General features: G+C 39.9%; 1 protein-coding gene across 1 annotated transcript in view; it reads left to right on the forward strand.

Annotated features, from left to right (window-relative positions):
- The window catches only part of LOC139751370 (uncharacterized), a 298,963-nt gene that overhangs the window by 167,773 nt on the left and 103,624 nt on the right, over positions 1 to 27,566 (forward strand). The window contains exons 5-6 of the mRNA XM_071666735.1: positions 3,863 to 4,031; positions 16,700 to 16,826. Coding sequence (XP_071522836.1) covers positions 3,863 to 4,031; positions 16,700 to 16,826 — 296 coding nt within the window. The remainder of the gene's footprint in view (positions 1 to 3,862; positions 4,032 to 16,699; positions 16,827 to 27,566) is intronic.

Raw genomic sequence — 27,566 nt, forward strand, 5'->3', positions numbered from 1 at the left:
CACTTTACCAAACTCATTCACCAACCTCTGCAGTTTCTCACCCTGATCAGTCACCAGCACTGTTTCATCAGCGAAGAACAACTGACTCACTTCCCAAGCCCTCTCATCCACAACAGATTGCATACTTGCCCCTCTCTCCAAAACTCTTGCATTCACCTCCCTAACAACCCCATCCATAAACAAATTAAACAACCATGGAGACATCACACACCCCAGCTGCAAACTGACATTCGCTGGGAACCAATTGTTTTCCTCTCTTCCTACTTGTACATATGCCTTACATTCGTGGTAAAATCTTTTCACTGCTTCTAACAACTTACCTCCCACACCATATGTTCTTTAAACCTTCCACAAAGCATCTCTATCAACCGTATCATATGCCTTCTCCAGATCCATAAGTGCTACATACAAATCCATCTGTTTTTCTAAGTATTTCTCACAAACATTCTTCAAAGCAGGCACCTGGTCCACACATCCTGTACCACTTCTGAAACCATACTGCTTTTCCCCAGTCTGATGCTCTGTACATGCCTTTACACTCTCAATCAGTAACCTCCCCTATAATTTCCCAGGAAAGTCATTCACATTCATCAAAAAACAAATCATACTCCAGTACACCATTCCATTTCAAACTATCTCATTCATGTCTCACCTCTTCATTTTCTTTTTTAACCACCTAATTAGAAAACAAAAAGGAAGATGCATGGGGTGAAAAAGAAAGCAAATGAGAGTTGCAGTGAGCAAGTATCAGCATACTTAAGGGATAATGAGATTTTTGGAAGGAAGTTTAGAATGTGAGAAAAATGGGAACAAATGGGAACATTGGGAAAGGGGGCAAATGAGGAAATGGTGACAGGCAGAGATGAGGTGAAGAGGGGATGGAGAGATTACTTTGAAGGATTGCTGAATGTGTTTGATGATAGGGTTACACTGCAAGGAAAAGTTACCTTTGGCAAAGTGGTATGATTGGGAATGCAGTGTCATCAAAGAACTTCTTACTTGAAAGGAGTCTCCATTTCCCTGGTATTGGAAGAAGCACAGTCTTGAGTTGCAGGAACCTTTAGAAAGGTCTTGGATAACACAGGACTCTTTCATAGAAAATGGTCCTGGCTAGATTATGGAAAAATAGATAAATAATGTGGGAAATAGATATGAAAGAAAGAGCAAAATTTGATAGTGAGGTGCTTGAGGTTTATCATTGCATGAGGACAAAAGTGAATGTTTTTAGATTATGGAAGTATAGATTTGTGGAGAATATGTGGTAATTTGTATGGGAGGGTGGTGATTGAAAAGCTGGTGTCAAGCAGAAGTGTTTTTGACTTTGGAAGAGGAGAAAGGAGAAAGTTGAGAATTAATGTGAGTAAAAGCAAGGTTATTTATTTTGCAGTGGAAAGGGGCATGCTGGTTGGTATGTTAATTGAATGGAGAAAACTTAGAGAAACGAAGTATTTTATATACCTAGAAGTTGACATACCTGTGAATGGAAGCATGGGAGCTGAAGTGAGTCACAGAATGAGTGATGGGATGAAGGTCCTAGGAGCATTAAGGAATGTGTGTAGAGAGAAGTCACTGTCTGGGAGAGTGAAGATTCCTGTTTGAAGGTTTAGAAATTCTGATAGCGTTGTTTGGATGAAAAGTGTAGACTCTAAATAAGAATGTATGGAAGAGAGTGAATGTGTTTGAAATGAAATGTTGAAGGACACTGTGGTGTGAGAAAGTTGTAGTAATTAGAGGATTATGGTTTAGAGAGCTAAAGAGAGCATGATGAAATGGATAGAATGAATGAGGTAAGGTTGACAAATTGGATATGTTTGGCGGGTGTGGAGGAGACAAAGTGATGGAGGTGACTTAAATGGAGGTAGAAGGATTGAATGAAAAAGGCTTTTAGTGTTCAAGGCCTGCATATGTAAGAGGGTGTAAGGTGTATGTAGGATAAGGTGAGCTGGACATTTGTGGTATACAGGGGGTGACATAGTGTCATTTGACTGAATGAGGGCTTGTGAAACAATCAGGGGAAATCATGGAAAGGTCTGTGGGGTTTGATTGTGGATAGGAGGTTGTGCTGTTGGTGCATTACATATGGTGATAGCTGGAAAGTGGGTGTGAGAAGGTGAGGTTATGTCTGTGTCAGTTCCTGGTGTTATCTTGTTAATGCAGGAAAAAAAAGCGACACCACTTTCCAGAAAAATTTCAAAATGTGACTAACCAGTGTCACAGTGGCCACCAAGCCAGAGTAATTCACGAAGGCTAAAGGTTTGACCTCCCAAACCTCCAAGCTCTGCACTGGAGCTTCCAGGAAGCAATTCTTTCTTCAACCTTCTTCAGGCTCTTACGATACAAACTCCCTACCTTCTTGGCAAAGAATATTGTGAAAGTTCTCTTAAAAATGCTGATGACCCACAGATATACCACAGCACCCTAATAGTACACAAGCACAACAATCATACAGCGCTATGTCACATGGTTTAAATTCTGTGATGCACAAAAAATGTCTATATCCCCCCCAGAAATATACCATCACTGTATCAGGCATGAATCCAGTCTTTGGTATCTTATAATCCTGGTTGATCAATCACTCTGTCAAAAGACTCCCACATACTTGGTATTGCATGCAACACACACATGCCAGTTATTCCACACACCATAAACATCAGCACAAAGACCATATACAGAGTAAATTGACTTTGAACGCTTATCAAGATCACCTGTAGGCAAGAAAGTGAATCCCTCAGTATTGTCTACAAATGATTAATTTGTTTCACACAAAAATTTCAAAAGCTATTGTAACAGAATTGCAAATTAAACATAACAGAGCACTTAACAGGATTACTTTCATTTTAGAATTCACATCTGTCCAGCATCAATACAGTGAATTAAAATACTCTCAGTACAATCCCTGTGTAACATGCTGTACAGCCAGTTCTTTGCAACAGCACATGACTACTCCCATCTACACTACTTCATAACCAACCATCAATAATCATACAGTAGTGAAAAGCTCTGCTGCACCACACACTTTAGCAGCCTGTATTTTCAGATTTCTCCTCCCCAACAAACATAACATTGACAACATATATTCACAGTGCAATGACTTGGCAACCACTGATCACCTCTCACAGAATCATACATAAACCCCACTCCATCAGACATACACTCATCTGAAACTTCACATCATAGATGTATACAAGTTATTATACTCACTTGTTTGTGTGTTTTGATACCATTCATCTCTCCAACATTAAAACAGTGATTAAACACATCATATGATTCTTGTCTCATTTGCAACTTTCACACTGAAAAACTCCAAGCACCTACTCCTCAATGGTACTACATTTACCTCACAAAGACAAACACAGAACATTATCACCTTTCATGCACTCCAGTCCTACATGGAGGAAGTAGGAGGCTTTCTGAGGTCTGTTGGGGTCCTGTAAAGGGGGCCTGGGATGGGAAGTTAAGGTGAAGTAAGGTAATCATTTGGAGGAAGAGAGTGATTTGCATTTGGCATATATGTCTGGAGAAAGAACAGAATATGGTTGATAGAGATGCCTTATGGAAGGCTCTATGAATATATTGGATATCTGTAAGGGTATTGATAACAATGAAGAGTCTCTACTAGGAGATTGAAGCACTTGTGCAAGTAGAAAGAGAGATGGGGGAGTGGTTCCTGTTGAAGGTGTGTCTCCCTCATGTCACCATGGTTGGCTAATCTGTATATGGACAGGGTTTTAAGTAGGTGTGCCTATATCTGCTTGCATCTTTCTATGGCTCTTGGGTTTCATATGATATTTACATGTCATGTAATTGCTCAAATTTCAGGAAAGGAGGTAATGGTTATGTGTCATGTAATTGTTTTTTCCAGATCGTGATCATGTGGCTGTGGTGGAAGCCTTGGCTATGCATGGAGAATGGCGGAAAGGTGTTGCCCTGGTCAGATTCCGTGGCATAACTTGTAATCTTTTGCATTTAGCTGCAAATTTTGGGTGTTTGGCTGTCCTTCGTTACCTCCTGTCTCACACTGTCCGACTTGGGTGAGTTTGTAATCCTTGGCACTCCCACAAGTTGTGCCGTTTAAGGGTAGATGTTACAGAAAGATTGGTATGGTAACTTTGTTGGTGTTGAGGTGATAGTTTCTTCTTTCCTGTTAAGTGTATTCTTTTTCTGTATTCTTGTCTTGATTGTAGAATTTTTCTAATCCTCCTCAGCCCTCTGTCACCCCAACACATGTTTAAGACTGTCTTTCTCCTTTAGTTCATCACTGCTCTGGTAACAGATTAAGCCTTCAGTGCTTTAGTATCCTCTATTGCACTCTTGTACCTTTACCCATCTTATGGTTTTAAATAGAGTATTTGAAATATATAGATCTTGCCTTACCCCAGTCCATCCAAATTTGAATGTAAACTCCCTCCATCCTTCCCATTCTCATACATGGTGACATTTACATTTTTATTCATATTGTTTCACCCATTCTGCCACTCCACAATTCACTCCCTTTGCATTCCTTGCCATACCACATCTCTCATACACTCTTTCATTTCTTTCTTCATTTCATCTTGTCAGACCAAATGCATTTCTCAAATAGCTCATTTCCACAACCTGGATTCTTGACCTCTGTGCATCATTCCATGTCCATGTTTTGGCTGCATAGGTCAGGTGTGGGAGGACTATGCTGTCCCTTAATCCTCTCTTCACTTCCTTACTTACACCTCTACCCTTCATTATTTTGTTAAGAAACTCAATGACTCTTCTACGCTGTACTGCTCTCTCTCTTATGTCTCCTTCCATATCACTGCACTTACCCAACAGTTCCCATTTACTTAGATTCCCTCACTTCCAGTCTTTTTCCTGGCATATCCACAGCACAATTTAGAACACTTTCTTCTTTCACTCTGTATGTTTTACAGAATATAGTTTCCCTCTGTTTCCTTTCAAACACCATTACTTTACTTTTACCTGCATTTCCCTTCAATATCCTAGGCTTATACGTATCATGAAACACTCTTACAACCTTCTGCATCTCCTCTTCACTCTCTGCAAACAACACAGTATCATCTGTGAATAGGGTTGTCACTAGCCATCATATCTCATTGCCACACTCCATCTCTGCATCCCTTTTCCCTAATTTTGCTCTCATCTCTCTCATCACTCCATCCATATTAAAAAGCCATGGTGACATCATACAGCCATGCCTCACACCCTTATTTATCCCAAAACTTTTACTCAGCTTTCCATCCACTCTTATACACACATTTGCTCCTATGTAGAAGAGTTTTACATCATCCAGCCGTTATTCCCCTATACCGTATATCCTTGACACATCCTACAAAGCATTCCACTCGACTGTCATAAGCTTTCTCTAGATCCAAAAAAGCTGCATACAGTTTCTTACCTTTTCCTAAACACTTTTCCACAGTCATCTTTATTACAAAAATCTGATCCACAGATCCCCTACCTTTCCGAAAACCCCATTTAGTCACTTCCATCACTCTGTCAATTATTCTTGCATGTCCTTTTCTTTGTATACTTAACAGACTTATTCCCCTATGATTGCTACATACATCCTTAGCACCTTTTCATTTGAATAGAGGAACAATAATAGCTTTCACCCAAGCCTTCTGTTTCTATGCTTTATTACATATAAGATGCATCCTGTCTTTCTTACTTCCCTATCCATACTTTAGCATTTCAGCCATAATCCCATCCATTACAGGTGCCTTTCCTATCTATCATTAAACACATTCAGGAAACCTTCAAAATACTCACTCCATCTTCTCACTTCATTACTACCTGTTATCACTTCCCCACTACTCCCCCATCACTGATGTTCCCATTTGCCGTCTTGTCTTACTCACGCTATTTACCTTGTTCCAAAACATATTTTTATCATCCCTAAAGTTTTATGACACTGTCTCACCCCAACTCTCATTTGCCATCTTTTTCAACCTTTGCACCTTCCTCTTAACTTCCCACTGCTTTATCATGTACCTTTCCTTGTCATTTGTATTCCTTCCTTGTAAGTATCATCCAAAAGCCTCCTAACAACTTTACTTCTTCATCCCACCACTTGCTAGCCTTATTCATCTGCCCACCTCTTGCCTTCCTCATGCTACATGCATCTTTTGCACATACCATCACTGCTTCCCTAAATATATCCCATTCCTCACCCATTCCCCTTACGTCATTTGCTCTCACCTTTTGCCATTTTACTCTTAATCTCTCCTGTACTTTCTCACAAATGTGTCCTTTCCAAGCTCACTTACTCTCACCACTCTCTTCTCCCCAACAGTCTCTCTTCCTTTTTGAAAACCTCTGCAAATCTTCACCTTTGCCTCCACAAGACAGTGATCACACATCCCTCCAGCTGCCCCTTTCAGCACATTAACATCCAAAAGTCTCTCTTTTACAAGCCTATCGATTAGCACATAATCCAGTAATGCCCTTTGACCATCTCTCCTGCTCACATACATATACTTTTGTAAATCTCTCTTTTTAAACCAGGTATTTCCAATCACCAGTCTTTTTTCAGCACACAGATCCACAGGCTCTTCATTTCCATTCACAATACTGAATACCCCATGTACACTAATTATATCCTCAACTGCCACATTACTCACCATTGCATTAAATCACCCATCATGAAACCCAATCACATGTACCATTACATGTGCATTACACATTCACTCATCTGCTCCCAAAGGACTTGTCTCTCATGATCTTACCATGACTAGCTGCATAAGCACTAATAATCACCCATCTCTTTCCATCCACTTTCAGTTTTACCCACATCAATCTAGACTTTACTTTCTTACACTCTATCACACACTCCCACCACTCTTGCTTCAGAAGTAGTGCTACTCCTTCCCTAGCTCTTGTCCTGTCACCAACCCCTGACTTTACTTCCAAGACATTTCCAAACCATTCTTCCCCTTTATCCTTGAGCTTTGTTTCATTCAGAGCCAGGACATCCACACATTCAAACACCCCTATTTAAGCCTTTGAGGAGGATGAGTACTCAATGCTTGACTCCTTCTTCTGTTTCCTCTTTTAGAAATTGGAAACAAAAAAAGGGGAGTTTCCAGTCCCCCCCTCTCCCAACCCCTTTAGTCACCTTCTATGACATGTGGGGAATATGGAAGTAGAATTCTTTTTCCTTTTACCTCATGGTTATATTATTTTTGTTATACTTGATTGTCGTTTCCCATGTCAGTGAGGTAGCACCAGGAAACAGACGAAGAAAGACCCATTCACTCATACTCAAAGCTGCTGACTTACTCACTCAGCTGCTGACACACTCACTCAGCTGCTCCCAAAACACTTGCCTCTCATGATGTTTCTTCTCATGACCAGGTACTTAGGCACCAATAATCACCCATCTCTCCATCCTCTTTCAGTTTTACCCAAATCAATCTAGAATTTACTTTCTTACACTATTACATACTCCAACAGGGTATGGGTATGTGAGAGGAGAGTGATTGGTTCCCAGTGAATGTTGGTTTGTGGCAGGGGAGTGTGATGTCCCTATGGTTGTTTAATTTGTTTATGGATGGGGTGTTAGGGAGGTAAATGCAAGAGTTTTGGAGGAAGGGGCAATTATGCAGTCTGTTGTGGATGAGAGGGCTTGGGAAGTGAGTCAGTTGTTGTTCGCTGATGATACAGCTCTAGTAGTTAATTCAAGTGAGAAACTGCAGAGGTTGGTAACTGAGTTTGGAAAAGTGTGTGAAAGGAGAAAGTTGAGGGTAAATGTGAATAAGAGCAAGGTTCAGTAGAGTTGAAGGATGAGTTAGTTGGGATGTAAGTTTGAATGGAGAAAAATTGGAGGCAGTGAAGTGTTTTAGATATCTAGGAGTGGTCATAGCAGTGAATGGAACCATGGAAGCGGAAGTGATCACAGGGTGGTGAATGGGGCGAAGGTTCTGGGAGCAATGAAGAATTTTTGGAAGGAGAGAATGTTATCTCAAGAGAGCAAAAATGGATGTGTTTGAAGGAATAGTAGTTCCAACAATGTTATATGGATGCAAGGCATGGGCTGTTGATTGGGTTGTATAGAGGAGGGTGGATGTGTTGGAAATGAAATGTTTGAGGATATGTGGTGTGAGGTGGTTTGATCAAGTAAGTAATGAAAAGGTAAGAGAGATGTGTGGAAATGAAGAGTGTGGTTGAAAGAGGAGAAGAGGGTGTGTTGAAATGGTTTGGACTTATGGAGAGAATGAGTGAGGAAAGATCGACAAAGAGGATATATGTTTCAGATGTGGAGGGATTAAGGAGAAGCTTGAGACTCAATTGGATGTGGAAGGATGGTGTGAAAAAGATTTTAAGTAATCGGGGCCTGCACATACGGGAGGATGAGAAGCATGCAAGGAATAAAGTGAATTGGAATGATGTGGTATATCGGGGTCAACATGCCATTGGACTGAAGCATGTGAAACGTCTGGGGTAAACCATGGAAAGGTCTGTGGGGCCTGGATGTGCATAGGGAGCTGTAGTTTTGGTGCATTACACATGAAAGCTAGAGAATGAGTGTGAATGAATGTGGCCTTTTTTGTCAGTTTTCCTGGTGCTGCCTCACTTAAGCAGGTATAGTTATGTTGTTTTTCCAGGGGACATGGTGATGCCGGGAATGGATGAAGGCAAGTAAGTATGAATATGTACTTGTGTATATATGTATATGTCTGTGTATGTGTATGTATATGTGTATATGTTGATATGTATATGTATGTATATGTGTATTTATAGGCATTTATATATATATATATATATATATATATATATATATATATATATATATATATATATATATATATATATATATATATATATATCTTTCTTTTCTTTCAAACTATTCGCCATTTCCCGCATTAGCGAGGTAGCGTTAAGAACAGAGGCCTGGGCCATTTCTTTCGTCTGTTTCCTTGCGCTACCTCGCAAACGCGGGAGACAGCGACAAAGTATAAAAAAAGAAAAAAAAAAGAATATATATATATATATATATATATATATATATATATATATATATATATATATATATATATATATTTTTTTTTTTTTTATACTTTGTCGCTGTCTCCTGCGTTTGCGAGGTAGCGCAAGGAAACAGACGAAAGAAATGGCCCAACCCCCCCCCATACACATGTATATACATACATTCACACACGCAAATATACATACCTACACAGCTTTCCATGGTTTACCCCAGACGCTTCACATGTCTTGATTCAATCCACTGACAGCACGTCAACCCCGGTATACCACATCGCTCCAATTCACTCTATTCCTTGCCCTCCTTTCACCCTCCTGCATGTTCAGGCCCCGATCACACAAAATCTTTTTCACTCCATCTTTCCACCTCCAATTTGGTCTCCCTCTTCTCCTCGTTCCCTCCACCTCCGACACATATATCCTCTTAGTCAACCTTTCCTCACTCATTCTCTCCATGTGCCCAAACCATTTCAAAACACCCTCTTCTGCTCTCTCAACCACGCTCTTTTTATTTCCACACATCTCTCTTACCCTTACGTTACTTACTCGATCAAACCACCTCACACCACACATTGTCCTCAGACATCTCATTTCCAGCACATCCATCCTCCTGCGCACAACTCTATCCATAGCCCACGCCTCGCAACCATACAACATTGTTGGAACCACTATTCCTTCAAACATACCCATTTTTGCTTTCCGAGATAATGTTCTCGACTTCCACACATTCTTCAAGGCTCCCAGAATTTTCGCCCCCTCCCCCACCCTATGGTCCACTTCTGCTTCCATGGTTCCATCCGCTGCCAGATCCACTCCCAGATATCTAAAACACTTCACTTCCTCCAGTTTTTCTCCATTCAAACTCACCTCCCAATTGACTTGACCCTCAACCCTACTGTACCTAATAACCTTGCTCTTATTCACATTTACTCTTAACTTTCTTCTTCCACACACTTTACCAAACTCAGTCACCAGCTTCTGCAGTTTCTCACATGAATATATATATATATATATATATATATATATATATATATATATATATATATATATATATATATATATATATTTTTTTTTTTTTTTTTGCTTTGTCGCTGTCTCCCGCATTTGCGAGGTAGCGCAAGGAAACAGACGAAAGAAATGGCCCAACCCACCCCCATACACATGTATATACATACGTCCACACACGCAAATATACATACCTACACAGCTTTCCATGGTTTACCCCAGACGCTTCACATGCCTTGATTCAATCCACTGACAGCACGTCAACCCCGGTATACCACATCGCTCCAATTCACTCTATTCCTTGCCCTCCTTTCACCCTCCTGCATGTTCAGGCCCCGATCACACAAAATCTTTTTCACTCCATCTTTCCACCTCCAATTTGGTCTCCCTCTTCTCCTCGTTCCCTCCACCTCCGACACATATATCCTCTTGGTCAATCTTTCCTCACTCATTCTCTCCATGTGACCAAACCATTTCAAAACACCCTCTTCTGCTCTCTCAACCACGCTCTTTTTATTTCCACACATCTCTCTTACCCTTACGTTACTTACTCGATCAAACCACCTCACACCACACATTGTCCTCAAACATCTCATTTCCAGCACATCCATCCTCCTGCGCACAACTCTATCCATAGTCCACGCCTCGCAACCATACAACATTATTGGAACCACTATTCCTTCAAACATACCCATTTTTGCTTTCTGAGATAATGTTCTCGACTTCCACACATTCTTCAACGCTCCCAGAATTTTCGCCCCCTCCCCCACCCTATGATCCACTTCCGCTTCCATGGTTCCATCCGCTGCCAGATCCACTCCCAGATATCTAAAACACTTCACTTCCTACAGTTTTTCTCCATTCAAACTCACCTCCCAATTGACTTGACCCTCAACCCTACTGTACCTAATAACCTTGCTCTTATTCACATTTACTCTTAACTTTCTTCTTTCACACACTTTACCAAACTCAGTCACCAGCTTCTGCAGTTTCTCACATGAATCAGCCACCAGCGCTGTATCATCAGCGAACAACAACTGACTCACTTCCCAAGCTCTCTCATCCCCAACAGACTTCATCCTTGCCCCTCTTTCCAAAACTCTTGCATTCACCTCCCTAACAACCCCATCCATAAACAAATTAAACAACCATGGAGACATCACACACCCCTGCTGCAAACCTACATTCACTGAGAACCAATCACTTTCCTCTCTTCCTACACATACACATGCCTTACATCCTCGATAAAAACTTTTCACTGCTTCTAACAACTTGCCTCCCGCACCATATATTCTTAATACCTTCCACAGAGCATCTCCATCAACTCTTATCATATGCCTTCTCCAGATCCATAAATGCTACATACAAATCCATTTGCTTTTCTAAGTATTTCTCACATACATTCTTCAAAGCAAACACCTGATCCACACATCCTCTACCACTTCTGAAACCACACTGCTCTTCCCCAATCTGATGCTCTGTACATGCCTTCACCCTCTCAATCAATACCCTCCCATACAATTTGCCAGGAATACTCAACAAACTTATACCTCTGTAATTTGAGCACTCACTCTTATCCCCTTTGCCTTTGTACAATGGCACTATGCACGCATTCCGCCAATCCTCAGGCACCTCACCATGAGTCATACATACATTAAATAACCTTACCAACCAGTCAGCAATACAGTCACCCCCTTTTTTCATAAATTCCACTGCAGTACCATCCAAACCTGCTGCCTTGCCGGCTTTCATCTTCCGCAAAGCTTTTACTACCTCTTCTCTGTTTACCACATCATTTTCCCTAACCCTCGCACTTTGCACACCACCTCGACCAAAACACCCTATATCTGCCACTCTATCATCAAACACATTCAACAAACCTTCAAAATACTCACTCCATCTCCTTCTCACATCACCACTACTTGTTATCACCTCCCCATTTGCGCCCTTCACTGAAGTTCCCATTTGCTCCCTTGTCTTACGCACTTTATTTACCTCCTTCCAGAACATCTTTTTATTCTCCCTAAAATTTAATGATACTCTCTCACCCTAACTCTCATTTGCCCTCTTTTTCACCTCTTGCACCTTTCTCTTGACCTCCTGTCTCTTTCTTTTATACTTTATACTTTTTAGAAAGTTAAAAAAATACAAGGAGGGGAGGATTTCTGGCCCCCTGCTCCCGTCCCCTCTAGTCGCTTTCTACGACACGTGAGGAATGCGTGGGAAGTATTCTTTCACCCCTATCCCCAGGGATAATATACATATATATATACACATACACACACATACACACACACACGCACACATACACACACACACCCATACATATATATACATGTGAAAAATGTAAGAAACAATTTAGAAAACTGAAACTTCTAGCTTGAAATGAAATGAAAAAATGAATGTCACATAATGGTTCAACCTTTGGCTATGGAAAAGGAAATGTTTAATTTATTTACACAAACGTCAATAGTAGTTCTCATCAATTTAACCACTGTATCAATAAGCTTCAATGTCTAAGCTACAAAGTATAAAGTATAAAAGTATAAAAAAAAAAAAAAAAAAATATATATATATATATATATATATATATATATTTTTTTTTTGCCGCTGTCTCCTGCGTTTGCGAGGTAGCGCAAGGAAACGGACGAAAGAAATGGCCCAACCCACCCCCATACACATGCTTATACATACGTCCACACACGCAAATATACATACCTACACAGCTTTCCATGGTTTACCCCAGACGCTTCACATGCCCTGATTCAGTCCACTGACAGCACGTCAACCCCGGTATACCACATCGATCCAATTCACTTTATTCCTTGCCCTCCTTTCACCCTCCTGTATGTTCAGGCCCCGATCACACAAAATCTTTTTCACTCCATCTCTCCACCTCCAATTTGGTCTCCCTCTTCTCCTCGTTCCCTCCACCTCCGACACATATATCCTCTTGGTCAATCTTTCCTCACTCATTCTCTCCATGTGCCCAAACCATTTCAAAACACCCTCTTCTGCTCTCTCAACCACGCTCTTTTTATTTCCACACATCTCTCTTACCCTTACGTTACTTACTCGATCAAACCACCTCACACCACACATTGTCCTCAAACATCTCATTTCCAGCACATCCATCCTCCTGCGCACAACTCTATCCATAGCCCACGCCTCGCAACCATACAACATTGTTGGAACCACTATTCCTTCAAACATACCCATTTTTGCTTTCCGAGATAATGTTCTCGACTTCCACACATTCTTCAAGGCTCCCAGAATTTTCGCCCCCTCCCCCACCCTATGATCCACTTCCGCTTCCATGGTTCCATCCGCTGCCAGATCCACTCCCAGATATCTAAAACACTTCACTTCCTCCAGTTTTTCTCCATTCAAACTCACCTCCCAATTGACTTGACCCTCAACCCTACTGTACCTAATAACCTTGCTCTTATTCACATTTACTCTTAACTTTCTCCACACACTTTACCAAACTCAGTCACCAGCTTCTGCAGTTTCTCACATGAATCAGCCACCAGCGCTGTATCATCAGCGAACAACAACTGTCTCACTTCCCAAGCTCTCTCATCCCCAACAGACTTCATACTTGCCCCTCTTTCCAAAACTCTTGCATTCACCTCCCTAACAACCCCATCCATAAACAAATTAAACAACCATGGAGACATCACACACCCCTGCTGCAAACCTACATTCACTGAGAACCAATCACTTTCCTCTCTACCTACACGTACACATGCCTTACATCCTCGATAAAAACTTTTCACTGCTTCTAACAACTTGCCTCCCACACCATATATTCTTAATACCTTCCACAGAGCATCTCTATCAACTCTATCATATGCCTTCTCCAGATCCATAAATGCTACATACAAATCCATTTGCTTTTCTAAGTATTTCTCACATACATTCTTCAAAGCAAACACCTGATCCACACATCCTCTACCACTTCTGAAACCACACTGCTCTTCCCCAATCTGATGCTTTGTACATGCCTTCACCCTCTCAATCAATACCCTCCCATATAATTTACCAGGAATACTCAACAAACTTATACCTCTGTAATTTGAGCACTCACTCTTATCCCCTTTGCCTTTGTACAATGGCACTATGCACGCATTCCACCAATCCTCAGGCACCTCACCATGAGTCATACATACATTAAATAACCTTACCAACCAGTCAACAATACAGTCACCCCCTTTCTTAATAAATTCCACTGCAATACCATCCAAACCTGCTGCCTTGCCGGCTTTCATCTTCCGCAAAGCTTTTACTACCTCTTCTCTGTTTACCAAATCATTTTCCCTAACCCTCTCACTTTGCACACCACCTCGACCAAAACACCCTATATCTGCCACTCTGTCATATATATATATATATATATATATATATATATATATATATATATATATATATATATATATATATATATATATATATTTCTTTTCTTTTCTTTTAAACTATTCGCCATTTCCCGCGTTAGCGAGGTAGCATTAAGAACAGAGGACTGGGCCTTTGAGGGAATACCCTCACCTGGCCCAATTCTCTGTTCCTTCTTTCAGAAAATTAAAAAAAAAACGAGAGGGGAGGATTTCCAGCCCCCCGCTCCCTCCCCTTTTAGTCGCCTTCTACGACACGCAGGGAATACGTGGGAAGTATTCTTAATCCCCTATCCCCAGGGATAAATATATATATATATATTTTTTTTTTTTTCATACTATTCGCCATTTCCCGCCTCAGCGAGGTAGCGTTAAGAACAGAGGACTGGGCCTCTGAGGAAACATCCTCACCCGGCCCCCTTCTCTGTTCCTTCCTTTGGAAAATTGAAAAAAAAAAAATGAGAGGGGAAGATTTCCAGCCCCCCGCTCCCTTCCCTTTTAGTCGCCTTCTACGACACGCAGGGAATACGTGGGAAGTATTCTTTCTCCCCTATCCCCATATATATATGTGTGTGTGCATATGATCGAGTAAGTATTGAAAGGGTAAGAGAAATGTGTGGTAATGAAAAGGGTGTGGTTGAGAGAGCAGAAGAGGGTGTGTTGAAATGGTTTGGTCATGTGGAGAGAATGAGTGAGGAAAGATTGACAAAGAAGATATATGTGTCAGAGTTAGAGGGAACAAGGAGAAGTTGGAGACCAAATTGGAGGTGGAAGGATGGAGTGAAAAGGATTTTGAGCGATTGGGTCCTGAACATACAGGAGGGTGAAAGGTGTGCAAGGAATAGAGTAAAGTGGAATGATGTGGTGTACCGGGGTCGACTTTCTGTCAGTGGATTGAACCAGGGCATGTGAAACATCTGGGGTAAACCATAGAAAGTTTTGTGGGCCTGGATGTGGAAAGGGAACTGTGGTTTTAGTGCATTACACACGACAGCTAGAGACAATGTGAACAAATGTGACCTTTGTTGTCTTTTCCTAGAGCTACCTTGCGCATGCATGGTGGGGGAGGGGGGGATGTTATTTCATGTGTGGCAGGGTGGCGATGGGAATGGGTGAAGGCTGCAAATATGGATATGTATATGTGTATATATGTTTATGTCTGTGTATATATATGTATGTATACGTTGAAATGTATAGGTATGTATATGTGTGTGTGTGTGTGTGTGTGTGGGTATTTATATACGTATATACATGTGTATGTGTGTGGTTGGGCCATTTTTTTGTTTGTTTCCTTGCGGCACCTCACTAACGTGGGGGATGGCTCTTAAGTATAAAAAGAAGAAAATAATGTGCATATGATTGGATGGGCCATTCTTCATCAGTTTCCTGGTGTTACGTCGCTGACTTGGGAAGCTATCACATACACATTTATATTGATAAGAAAGTATGAATGATTTGGTGCATTGCATATGACAGCTAGAGAAGGGCTGTGAGCAAGTGTGGCCTTCCTTTCTGTCCCTGGTACTGCCTCCATAATGCTGGAAATGGCAATCAGGTCTGAAGAAAGTTATGTTTGTTTATTATTCTTTGAACTTTATGATGCCAGAACCCTATTTTGATTGGGTCTTACAGCACTTTGGGAAGTAAGTCTCATCCCCTGTCCACTGGCAAGGATCATAGGTCATGAAATTTGGTGGTGTATGTTTAGGCAGGGTAAGCACAGGCCAGTTGAGGCCTAGGTGTTCTGTGTGCCTTCATTTTGGAAGTTGTATCTGAGCATCAGGGGTCCTTTGGTACACTGAATCAATGTGTTTCATGCTGAAGAGATGGATGATGACTAGAATGTTGTATGTAATTGTGATTCATGTTTGTCTAGAGAGTGCATTTTCATGTGTGTGTATTTAGGGTGGAGTTGAGTTCAAGAATAGGTTTAAGGGATGGATGATTGTTTAGTGTTTGTTGAGTAGGTTTAAGGGATGGATGATTGTTTAGTGTTTGTTGAGTGCTTTTAGTGTAAATGTGTTGTATCAAGGGATTCATGAGTACACTTGGTAAGGTGTGAGGTAGGGAAAAAAGGACACTACCCACATATCTCTTGATTGTTTTTTGTGTTGACCAAGAGCTATTGGGGCAGGGGACGGGAAATCCTTTCTTGATGTATTCTTGATTCCTAAAAGCAAAAACAGGGAAAGGAGCACAGCACTGATATGTTTTCAAAGGTTCAGTTCCTGATGCTGTCTTACTAAGGTGGAAATGTGAGCTTGTGTAAGAAAAAAAGATTTATTAAATACATTAAATGCATACGTGCGTACTTTTTTTTACAGAATTCAAATAGAAGGTCGTGATGCTGCGCACTGGACCGCCCTTCACCATGCTGCTTTTGAGGGTCGCATGCAGGCTGTCACTCTCTTACTACAAGCTGGTGCTGATGTTAATTATTCTGATCCACATGTATGGACCATTCATTTGTTTGCTAAGATTATAAGTCAGTTCTTAATCTCCTTGTGGTACAGTGCATGTATTTAGTCATATCCAGTTACACTTGCATTAACAACTGTATGATAAGTAGGTCACATCTCACTGTTTATGATTATTTATTAGTATTGGGTAGGGAGGAAGTTTTACTATCATGGGACCCCATTTCTTGGATTTTTGCTTTCACACTTCTTAAATCTATGTATGGTGTCTGCATTAACCATGTCCTTAGTGATTTTATTTCATTCATACACCACTATTACTTATAAATGTACTTTTTAAAAAAGATTTTTTTTATCATGTTTCTTGCTTAATTTCATGTGGAGACTTCTGTTTACTTTATCCCTACATCTCAAAGAAATTTGCTGTCTTTGTCATTTATCTATTGTAAAAACTTAAAAGTTTTGATCAAGTCACACTCACTTTTCTCTCTTCAAAAGATTGGCAAAGTCAAAGCCTCCACTTTCCCTTTAACTGAGCTCCTTTAATTTAGGAGTTGTCTTTGTTGCCTTCTTTTAGGACTTTCTCTCTTAACTTTTTGTGCTTCTTATGTGTGGTGACCATACATGAGAAGCTTATTCTAGTTTTGACCTTGTGTAGGATATGACCAGCAAGCTAAATATTTCCTTATCCATATACTTGAAAGCTATTCTGATATTTGCCCACTCACAGATTGACCACTAGACTATTCCCCAAGTGTGGAAATCTGGCAGCAGGTTAGGGATGATGACTCCCAAATCCTTCTAAGACAAAGAATATTGATTATACTTTGTCGCTGTCTCCTGCATTAGCAAGGTAGCGCAAGGAAACAGACAAAAGAATGGCCCAACCCACCCACATACACGTATATACATACACATCCACACACGCACATATACATACCTATACATTTCATCTTACACATATATATGCCTACACAGACATATACATATATACACATGTACATAATTCATACTTGCTGCCTTTATTCATTCCCGTCGCGACCCCACCACACATGGAATGACAACCCCTTCCCCCCACATGCACATGAGGTAGTGCTAGGAAAAGACAACAAAGGCCACATTCGTTCACACTCAGTCTCTAGCTGTCATGTATAATTCACCAAAGCCACAGCTCCCTTTCCACATCCAGGCCCCACAAAGCTTTTCATGATAAGACAAAGAATGCTGAACCATATTTTGTGTTAGATTAAGATCTTATATTGAAGCCCTCTTTCACTTTCTTTCATCCCCATTACTTTGATTATGTTTGGGTTGAATTTTATCAGCCAGTTATCACACCAACTATGAAGATTGTTTAGGTCATCTTGTAAGTTGATGCTCTCCCTTTCACTTTTCATTGCCTTCATGACCTTTGTATTATTCGCAAATCTGATGACAGGTTAGGGATGGTGATTCCCAAGTCCTTCTTAGACACAGAATGCTGAACCTTATTTTATGTTAGATTAAGATCACATATTGAGGCCTTCTTTCATTTTTTCCCTTTCCCATTACTTTGCTTATGCTGGGTTGAATCTTATCAATCAGTCATCACACCAGCTGTGGAGTTTGTCTTGGTCACCTTGTAAGTTGATGCACTCCCCCTCACTTTTCACTGCCTTCATGACTTTTGTATTATTTGCAGATGTATTCAGGTAGGATTCCATCCCTTCCATCAGGTAATTTTCATAGACTAAGAAGAGTAATTGTCCCAGAACAGAACTCTGTGGCACTCTGCTGGTCATCTTCATCCTTTAGAAGTTCCTTCAACATGTCTCTCCTGTTCCCATGTTGCTTCCCACTGAGATAATATATCCATCAAAGGAGTTTTCCCTTATTGCAGCTTGGTGATCCAACTTCTCAAACTGCCTCTAGTGCATACAGTGTCAAATGATTTTTGGCAGTCCAGGTACTGTACAGATAAATCACCCAGCCCTCATTTTTGTCTTTAATCTATGCTCCTTTTCTCATAGAACTATAAGAGGTTTGTTACACATAACCTCTTTTCCATAAAATTGCACTGACTCTCACTTATGTATTTTCTTTATAGAAAGTTGTCCACTTGCTTTCTAATAATCTTTTCAAGAACCCTACTTGATATACTCATTAGTGAGACTGGTCTGTAACTCTGTGCTTGTTTCTGGTTTCCTAAGTATTTGATTGCCCTTTTTCCATTCTCTTGGCTCTTTGCCACTCTCCATTGACATTTTGAACAGTGTTTTAGTTGGTTTGCCTAGCATATTTGGACACATCATAAGCATTTCTGATTAAATTTCATCTGGACCATCAGCCTTGTATGCATAAAGACTTCTTAGTATCCTTATAATATCTTTCCAAGATTTTTGTTGTACTTCTTCACCTTTTCAAGCGTTATCGAGATAGTACCAGGAACAGACAAAGAATAAGCCTCATTTGCTCATATCCATTCTCTAGCTATCGTGTAATGCACCAGAACCACAGCCCCCTATCCCTTTTCTTGGTGTATTCCAACTGCTTCATATTCCCTGTTTCAGTCCATTGACAGCATTGTCAACCCCTGTATACCAAATCACTCCAAGTCACTCAGTCTCAATCTCCTGCATGTCTTTCACCTTCTTACATGTTCAGGCTCACCCCACCCCATCCTTCCATCTCCAATATAGTCTGTTCTAGCCATCTCAGTGTTTTCTAAGATCTCTATCCCATTCCATCTTGCTGGTGTTAGGGCTATAGTGTCTTCCATTGTGAAAATACTTTTGAACTTGTTGCTCAGTTCCTCACATATCCTTATGTCTTCCTCTGCAAATCTTCCCCCTGATTCCCGTAGCCAAATTATTTGCTCTTTAACTAACAACTGATTCCTGATGAATTTTTTTATATTTTTTTTTATTATACTTTGTCGCTGTCTCCCGCGTTTGCGAGGTAGCGCAAAGAAACAGACGAAAGAAATGGCCCAACCCCCCCCCATACACATGTATATACATACGTCCACACACGCAAATATACATACCTAAACAGCTTTCCATGGTTTACCCCAGACGCTTCACATGCCCCGATTCAATCCACTGACAGCACGTCAACCCCAGTATACCACATCGCTCCAATTCACTCTATTCCTTGCCCTCCTTTCACCCTCCTGCATGTTCAGGCCCCGATCACACAAAATCTTTTTCACTCCATCTTTCCACCTCCAATTTGGTCTCCCTCTTCTCCTCGTTCCCTCCACCTCCGACACATATATCCTCTTGGTCAATCTTTCCTCACTCATTCTCTCCATGTGCCCAAACCACTTCAAAACACCCTCTTCTGCTCTCTCAAACACGCTCTTTTTATTTCCACACATCTCTCTTACCCTTACGTTACTTACTCGATCAAACCACCTCACACCACACATTGTCCTCAAACATCTCATTTCCAGCACATCCATCCTCCTGCGCACAACTCTATCCATAGCCCACGCCTCGCAACCATACAACATTGTTGGAACCACTATTCCTTCAAACATACCCATTTTTGCTTTCCGAGATAATGTTCTCGACTTCCACACATTCTTCAAGGCCCCCAGAATTTTCGCCCCCTCCCCCACCCTATATTTATATATATATATATATATATATATATATATATATATATATATATATATATATACACACACATATATATATATATATATATATATATATATATATATATATATATATATATATATATACATTTTTTTTTTTTTTTTATACTTTGTCGCTGTCTCCCGCGTTTGCGAGGTAGCGCAAGGAAACAGACGAAAGAAATGGCCCAACCCCCCCCCCATACACATGCATATACACACGTCCACACACACAAATACACATACCTACACAGCTTTCCATATATATATATATATATACACACCTATATATATATATATATATATATACATATATATATATATTTTCTTTCTTTCAAACTATTCGCCATTTCCCGCATTAGCGAGGTAGCGTTAAGAACAGAGGACTGGGCCTTGAGGGAATACCCTCACCTGGCCCAATTCTCTGTTCCTTCTTTTGGAAAATTAAAAAAAAAAACGAGAGGGGAGGATTTCCAGCCCCCCGCTCCCTCCCCTTTTAGTCGCCTTCTACGACACGCAGGGAATACGTGGGAAGTATTCTTTCTCCCCTATCCCCAGGGATATATATATATATATATATATATATATATATATATATATATATATATATATATATATATATATATATAGGTGTGTGTGTGTGTGTGTGTGTGTGTGTGTGTGGTTTCGGTGCACCACACACGAAAGCCAGAGACCCTGAGTGTGAACGAATGCGGCCCCCTTCCTTTCTGTTCCTGGCGCTGCCTCGCCGGAGGATGGGATTGGGGATGCCATTTCATGGAGAAGTTTTTGATTTTTTCCTTCCTTGTTAACAATATTTTTTTGTAAATTTCCTTGTTCTTCCTATTATGTGGTGCTACACTCATTCTTTTCTCTCTTTTACCTTATAAATGCTTGCTGGCTGGAATGCCATCTATATCTTAGCCACTGCTCCTCTTGAAGCTTCTTTGCTCTTTGACTGCTTTTGTTAAGCCATTCTTTCCTCTGTCTTACTAGGTAAGTCCCTCTGTATTATAGCTTGAGGCACCCATGTTCCTACTCTTTCATTTTTGATTACACAACTTCACACCCCAATGCCCTGGTTCCTGGCTGCTGAACTCCATTTTCTAGTCTATATCACCATAGAAATTGTAGAGGGTTGTGTATTTCCATGATCCTCATTATGTCATGTCTCACTACTACTTGTTAATTATCCTCACTTACCACACAGTTAAAGTTGAGCAGTAGATGATCACTTCTTCCAGTTCATGTATCTTGTATAATATTCTCAATATGCACTCTATTATGTGTGAAGGTAAGATCTAGCATTAATGTTGTATAAGTCCTTCTTATCCTAGTGTTCTCCCTGACATGGTTTAAGAAATGTTCCTGTATACACTGATGATCTGTCACCATTTAAATGTAGTTCTTTCAGTCTGTTCCTGTATACACTGATGATCTGTCAACATTTAAATGTAGTTCTTTCAGTCTGTTACCATATCGTAACACTTGACCTTTACAGAGCTGGTATTGCTGCTCCATCCTCTTTCCTTGCTTGCTGTCTCCATTGTCTTGTTGTCTAACTGTATTCTTAGCTTTTCACCTACTCTTTCTCGATTTTATCATATTTAATGAATATCCCATTAAATTCCTTCTTGCCTTTAGATTCTTTAATTTGCTTAAGTAACTCCTGGCAAAATGACCCTAAGCTAGCTGTATCCATAACGGGTTGTTTTCACAAATCTTGATTATAACCGCCAATTCTTCTCCCTTCTTTTATCATTGAATTTGCATCTGTGAATCCCATAGCCTCCAGTTTTCTTTCAATAAGCATTTCCCCCTTTTCTCTTTTTTTTATCTAGTGAATGATCTTTCAGTTCAGAAATCATTTATTTATATCAGTTGACCGTATTGTACTGATTATTCTAATTTTTATTACCATTTACTTTTCAGGTAGATCTTTCAGTGTTGAATTGTCAGCCTCTCTATCTCTGACATTCTCTAAAATGTCTCTCTTTAGCTAGCAGGCATTGGTCTTGTACTCTCTGTACTTTTTTAAACCATTTGTCATCTAGCCCATAAACTTCCTTGATTGCTCCTTCTCCACAGTACATATCATTCTTTCAACAGCTTCAAAGAAACAGAGCAAAGATCTTAGAATCATTTTACCTGTCTTTTCCAGTCTCTCACGAAAGGTCTCTTGGAATCCCACCAAGCTTTCATGGAACCCAGTTTGAAAACTCCTTATTTAAGGGATGGTGGCATGCACAAAGCTTTTGACTGGGGAGGAGCAATGTAGCGTAAGGAGTGATTGAGGATGTGTGGACCAAGGAGTGTTTTAGGGTATGTGGACCAAGGAGCAAAGATCTTAGAATCATTTTACCTGTCTTTTCCAGTCTCTCACGAAAGGTCTCTTGGAATCCCACCAAGCTTTCATGGAACCCAGTTTGAAAACTCCTTATTTAAGGGATGGTGGCGTGCACAAAGCTTTTGACTGGGGAGGAGCAATGTAGCGTAAGGAGTGTTTGAGGATGTGTGGACCAAGGAGTGTTTTAGGGTATGTGGACCAAGGAGTGATTTAAGAAGTTTAGACCAGTGTCTTCTTTGAAGACTTCTTGTGAGAAAACATTGAGAAAGAGAGCAATTTGTATGTGGCATCTATGAACTTAGAGGTAACTTAGGGTTGACAGAGTGTATTGTGGAAGATGCTACAAATTTATGATATGGGAGGAAGGTTACTAAATGAAGTGAGGAATTTTTGTTAGGAGAATAAGATATGTACGTGATTATTAAAGGAGAAGGTTGAATAGTTCCAAGTGAAGATGGGTAGAGATGCTCCCCAACATACATCTGAGTTCTGTTCTGACTGCTGGTCGTATTTCGAAATGGAAGTAAGTCAGATGTGTGCCAGCATGGCAAGTGGAATTTGTTTAGTGGTACATTCTTTTATCCTACTCAATTTCTATCATGATTATCTTGTTTTTTTTTTTTATTAGCCAGCATTATTATATGATTCTTTACTTCTTTTTACCTTTTATTTAAGATTCTTTAGTTCATGGCTTGATTCATCCAAGCTTTCAATGAACTTTATGGGAGCACCTTTGTCAGCAGTTGCAGCTTTACTTGTGACTCGATCCTTCAAAGTCTCAAGAAGACTTCTAACCTTTGCCTGAATTGTTAATGTGCTTAGTGGTACATGTTTTTGAATTTGATCTTTCATCCACAGCATCAACCACTTTTCCATTTCTTGGATGGGCCCTTGTCGTTGGTTTGTTATTATCTTAGACTTCATACTTGCCAAACCTTTCACTGTTTCACATATTTTTTCTTGGTCCTTTAAAATTGTGGAGACCATCGAGTGGGACAACTGTAGATCACGTGCAATCACATTAACCTTTTTACCTCCTTCATAGTGGGTGATTACCTTCATTTTCAATTTCAGTTCAAGTGTCTTCCTTAGCTTCTGGCCAGATCTTTCAACATTTGATGGGTTTTTCCTCTTGCTTGTCATGATGATTGGGGTTTGATACGAAAATGGTTTAATCCTGCATGAAAATTTGTTAGATTTACTTGAGTAATGTGCGCTTACTGAATGGTAACTGAAAATGAAAACTGAGATATGCTGTGATGTACACAATTCCAGGATTGTTTGACATTCGCTGTCATATGCACGCAGCCATTAGGACTGGTGGATGTATGACCAAGCCTAATTTTCATATTTACTTATATTTTCAATTTATATTTTTTCTGGGTTTGTATAGATGGTCGTAAGTCACATAGGTCATAAGACGGGGAGCATCTGTATATGTCAAGAGTTTATGATGTTACTGTAGCTGTTTAATCTGCTTATGGATGGCGATGGTAAGAGAGGTAAATTCAAGGATCTTGGAGTGAGGAATAGGCCTACAGTATGCTGCAGATGAGGAATGTTTGTAGGTAAGTAATTTGATTGCTGATGATATGGCTCTGGTGGTAGACTCGAGAGTAAAGCTCCATATGCTGGTTGCTGGGGATTGGAAGAAAGTATAAAAGGAGGACTTTTAAAGTTAATGAGAACAAAAGTAATGGGGCTTAGCAAAGGAATAAGATGGGATGGCTTTAGTGTAGACTTGATTGGGGAGAACAGAGGAAGTGGAGGGCTTTAGGTATTGCAGAGTGGACATGGTAGCAGAGTAAAAAATTCTCAGAGCACTGTCTGACTGATATGATTAATTGCACTTTTAAATTCATTAAAGCTGCTTCGAATTTCTTTTTTTCTCTGGAACTGTTTTTACTTTCCACTTGGTTTACTCATTGACTTCACTTCACATTATTTTCCATCTCTTATGAGTTCGCTTATTCTTTTATAATACCGTCAAACATTGTGTTACCACACTCTTAGGCAGGAGGTAAGGTGGCCTTATTCCTTACTTGGCGAATCTATTTAGTATGCCAAGAGGAAAAGTAAGAGGCACTTAGATAAGTATGGAAATCATATTTCATTGAATTACACTGGCAATGGTATGGCAACGGGAATGGATGAAGGCAGCAAGTATGGATGTGTACATATGTATATATGTATATGTCTGTGTATGTATATGTATGTATATGTACGTGTGTGTGGGCGTTTATGTATGTACACGTGGATATGGGTGGGTACATGTGGGTGTGGGTCATTCCTCATCTGTTTCCTTGTGCTACCTCTCTAATGCGGGAGATGGCGTATAATAGACAAAATGAATATGGATGAGGATGTGTTTTTATGATTTGAAAAGCTGTATTTACCTCATCCATCCCAGGGAAATTTGGAGTTTTAATGATATTCTATAGAATTCTTGAAATTGATTTTACTTATATGGTGGAATAGTTACTGCTTTCATCCAGATATCAGGTACATGACCATTTTGCAATGCTGCTGATTGCTGTACTTACCCTCTTGATCCTCTAGAGTCTTTACCACTTCACACTGTATCCCTGCCTCTTTCGTTCTTTAAGAACATTATTGCTCTTTTCTTTTTCTCCTTTGTAGTGTCTTCCTCTCCTTCATATCTACCACTCTCTCTCTCTTCTCATCTTAAATTTTACTGTACCAAGAGCCATATATCTATCTTTCACCATTCATGCCTGTCATTTCTTTTATGTACCTCCTCCACTTCTTATACACTTCTCTTGTCAGTAGTATTTTCCAGGACTTTTCTAACACATTTGTTTCATATGTGTGCTTCTCTTCTGTAGCTATTAACTTCCTTCTCAAAGAGCATGTTACTTTTCTTTAAATTCTTATTGACTTTTTTTTTTTTTTGCAGGGTACTCATTTTTTTCTGTTATTTATGTATACCACCTTATCACTTTTCCTCTATAGGGCATTATGCTTTTGGGTTCTCTGCCTTCCACTCATCACTGATATCTGGCTGTTTAGCCTCATCCAGTCTCTTTCCATCTTTATCCATCTTTCTTAAATCTTCATCTCATCATGCTGTACACCTTCCATAGCCTGTACCTGAATGCTGCACACCTGTGAGGTCACCTTTGATACAATTCATGCTTAAACTCCTTCCATATCACCTCAGTTTCACAGTGGACTGTTATGGATTATTTCAGCTTATGGTTACTTGAAATTGAAGTAAGTTTCACACTTTTACTCTTAGCTCTTCTACTGCAACTACACACATTTTTAGCTGTGCAACATCTACAGTGAAAGGTAACTTTCACAGTACTACCAAGTGATCTATGAAACCACCCCCTTCCCTTCTCCTAGACTGCACTTCATGGTCACTACTTACATACTTTTGTTCCAGTAATGTCATATATTTACATTTACCCCTGTAATTTAATTTATTAGTATTTTTTATCTCCTCATCCCCAAGAACTTCCCATTGAGGTCTGCTTCTGGGTCTCAGGAATTAGGTCTGTTCAATGCTACCTTACGAGTGATTCAGTACTTAATGATATTTATGCCATCATTCATTGCAGTCTTCACTTCCTCCTCTTTCTTTTCAAGCATTACACATTTATCATCTTGGTTTCCCTTTTTTTATTTGCGTTTGTTGTTGTGTATATATATGTGTGATAACATAACTCTGCATATAAAAAGACTTAAGGTACCACCTTACATGACTATAGAAGGCTGTCTTTTAAGACTTTGATAATAGCACACACTGTTTCCCTTTGAATTCTTACAACTTAAAACCTGTTAGAAATGCTTCTGAAAAACATAACTCTTTTCTCTGAAGTTGTCCATGTTTTTCCTTCTCCAGACCGCTCACCCTTTACAAAAGACAAGTATGTCCTCACATGGGATAATGCTCCTTCATTTCGCAAGGTGCCTCCCAGTCCTTCTTAGCCATCCTTTGATAAAATCCAATATAAAGGTATATGCCTTAACAGCAACCTATCCCTCAGTTCCAGCCTCCCTCTCATGTCATTAGTATCCTTCCTCTCTGTAATCAGATGCTGTTTTCTCAGTCATTGCTTTAATGAAATTCTTTTAGTTTATTAACATCTATTGAACCTGGATGCTCTTATTGCTGCAACTTCAGTGCCTGTTGCCCATGTAGTGCTCATAAGTTATACTTAAAAAACTATTATTGATCTTTATTCCTCTTGCCTTGTGTCAAGTGGGTTGCCCTCTGAATGTTTTTCCATGTACATTCGTTATCTTTATTCCTCTTGCCATGTGTCAAATGGAATGCCCTTCGAATGTTTTTCCTTCAGCATATAACCAGCAGCTCTTTAGTCAAGATTGCATTGCAAAAGTTCAGCATAGAATTGATTTTGGTGTGCCATTCTGTATGTTCCATCCATCTGTGGCATTCAGCTAATAGTAGCTTCATTGTACAAGAGTTTTGAAGGAGGCTCAACATAGTATCAACCAGATATTTAAGTATAGCATGTTTGCATTTGTTTTGATCTTGAAAAGCACTATCCTTATTTTCTTAGTCAAAATGGCAAGCTAAAGCCTAAGGGCCAGTGGCACTTGTTAAGGCTAAATTGAGATGAATCAGATAGCTTATTAACTGATAGATTCCAGTGCCAAAACTAAATGTAGTGTCAGTAAACACCCAGCATTGATCGTGGACAAATCATATGACAAGTATCTTTTAATATGTAGTGAGCTTACAGCTGTATTCTACCTTTGTTAGAGTGTTACATGTGGTTGTATTTTAAGTAAGGTGTTAAAGGGATTGAATAAATGAT

This window comes from Panulirus ornatus, chromosome 11, assembly GCF_036320965.1.
Source record: "Panulirus ornatus isolate Po-2019 chromosome 11, ASM3632096v1, whole genome shotgun sequence".
NCBI lineage: Eukaryota > Metazoa > Arthropoda > Malacostraca > Decapoda > Palinuridae > Panulirus > Panulirus ornatus.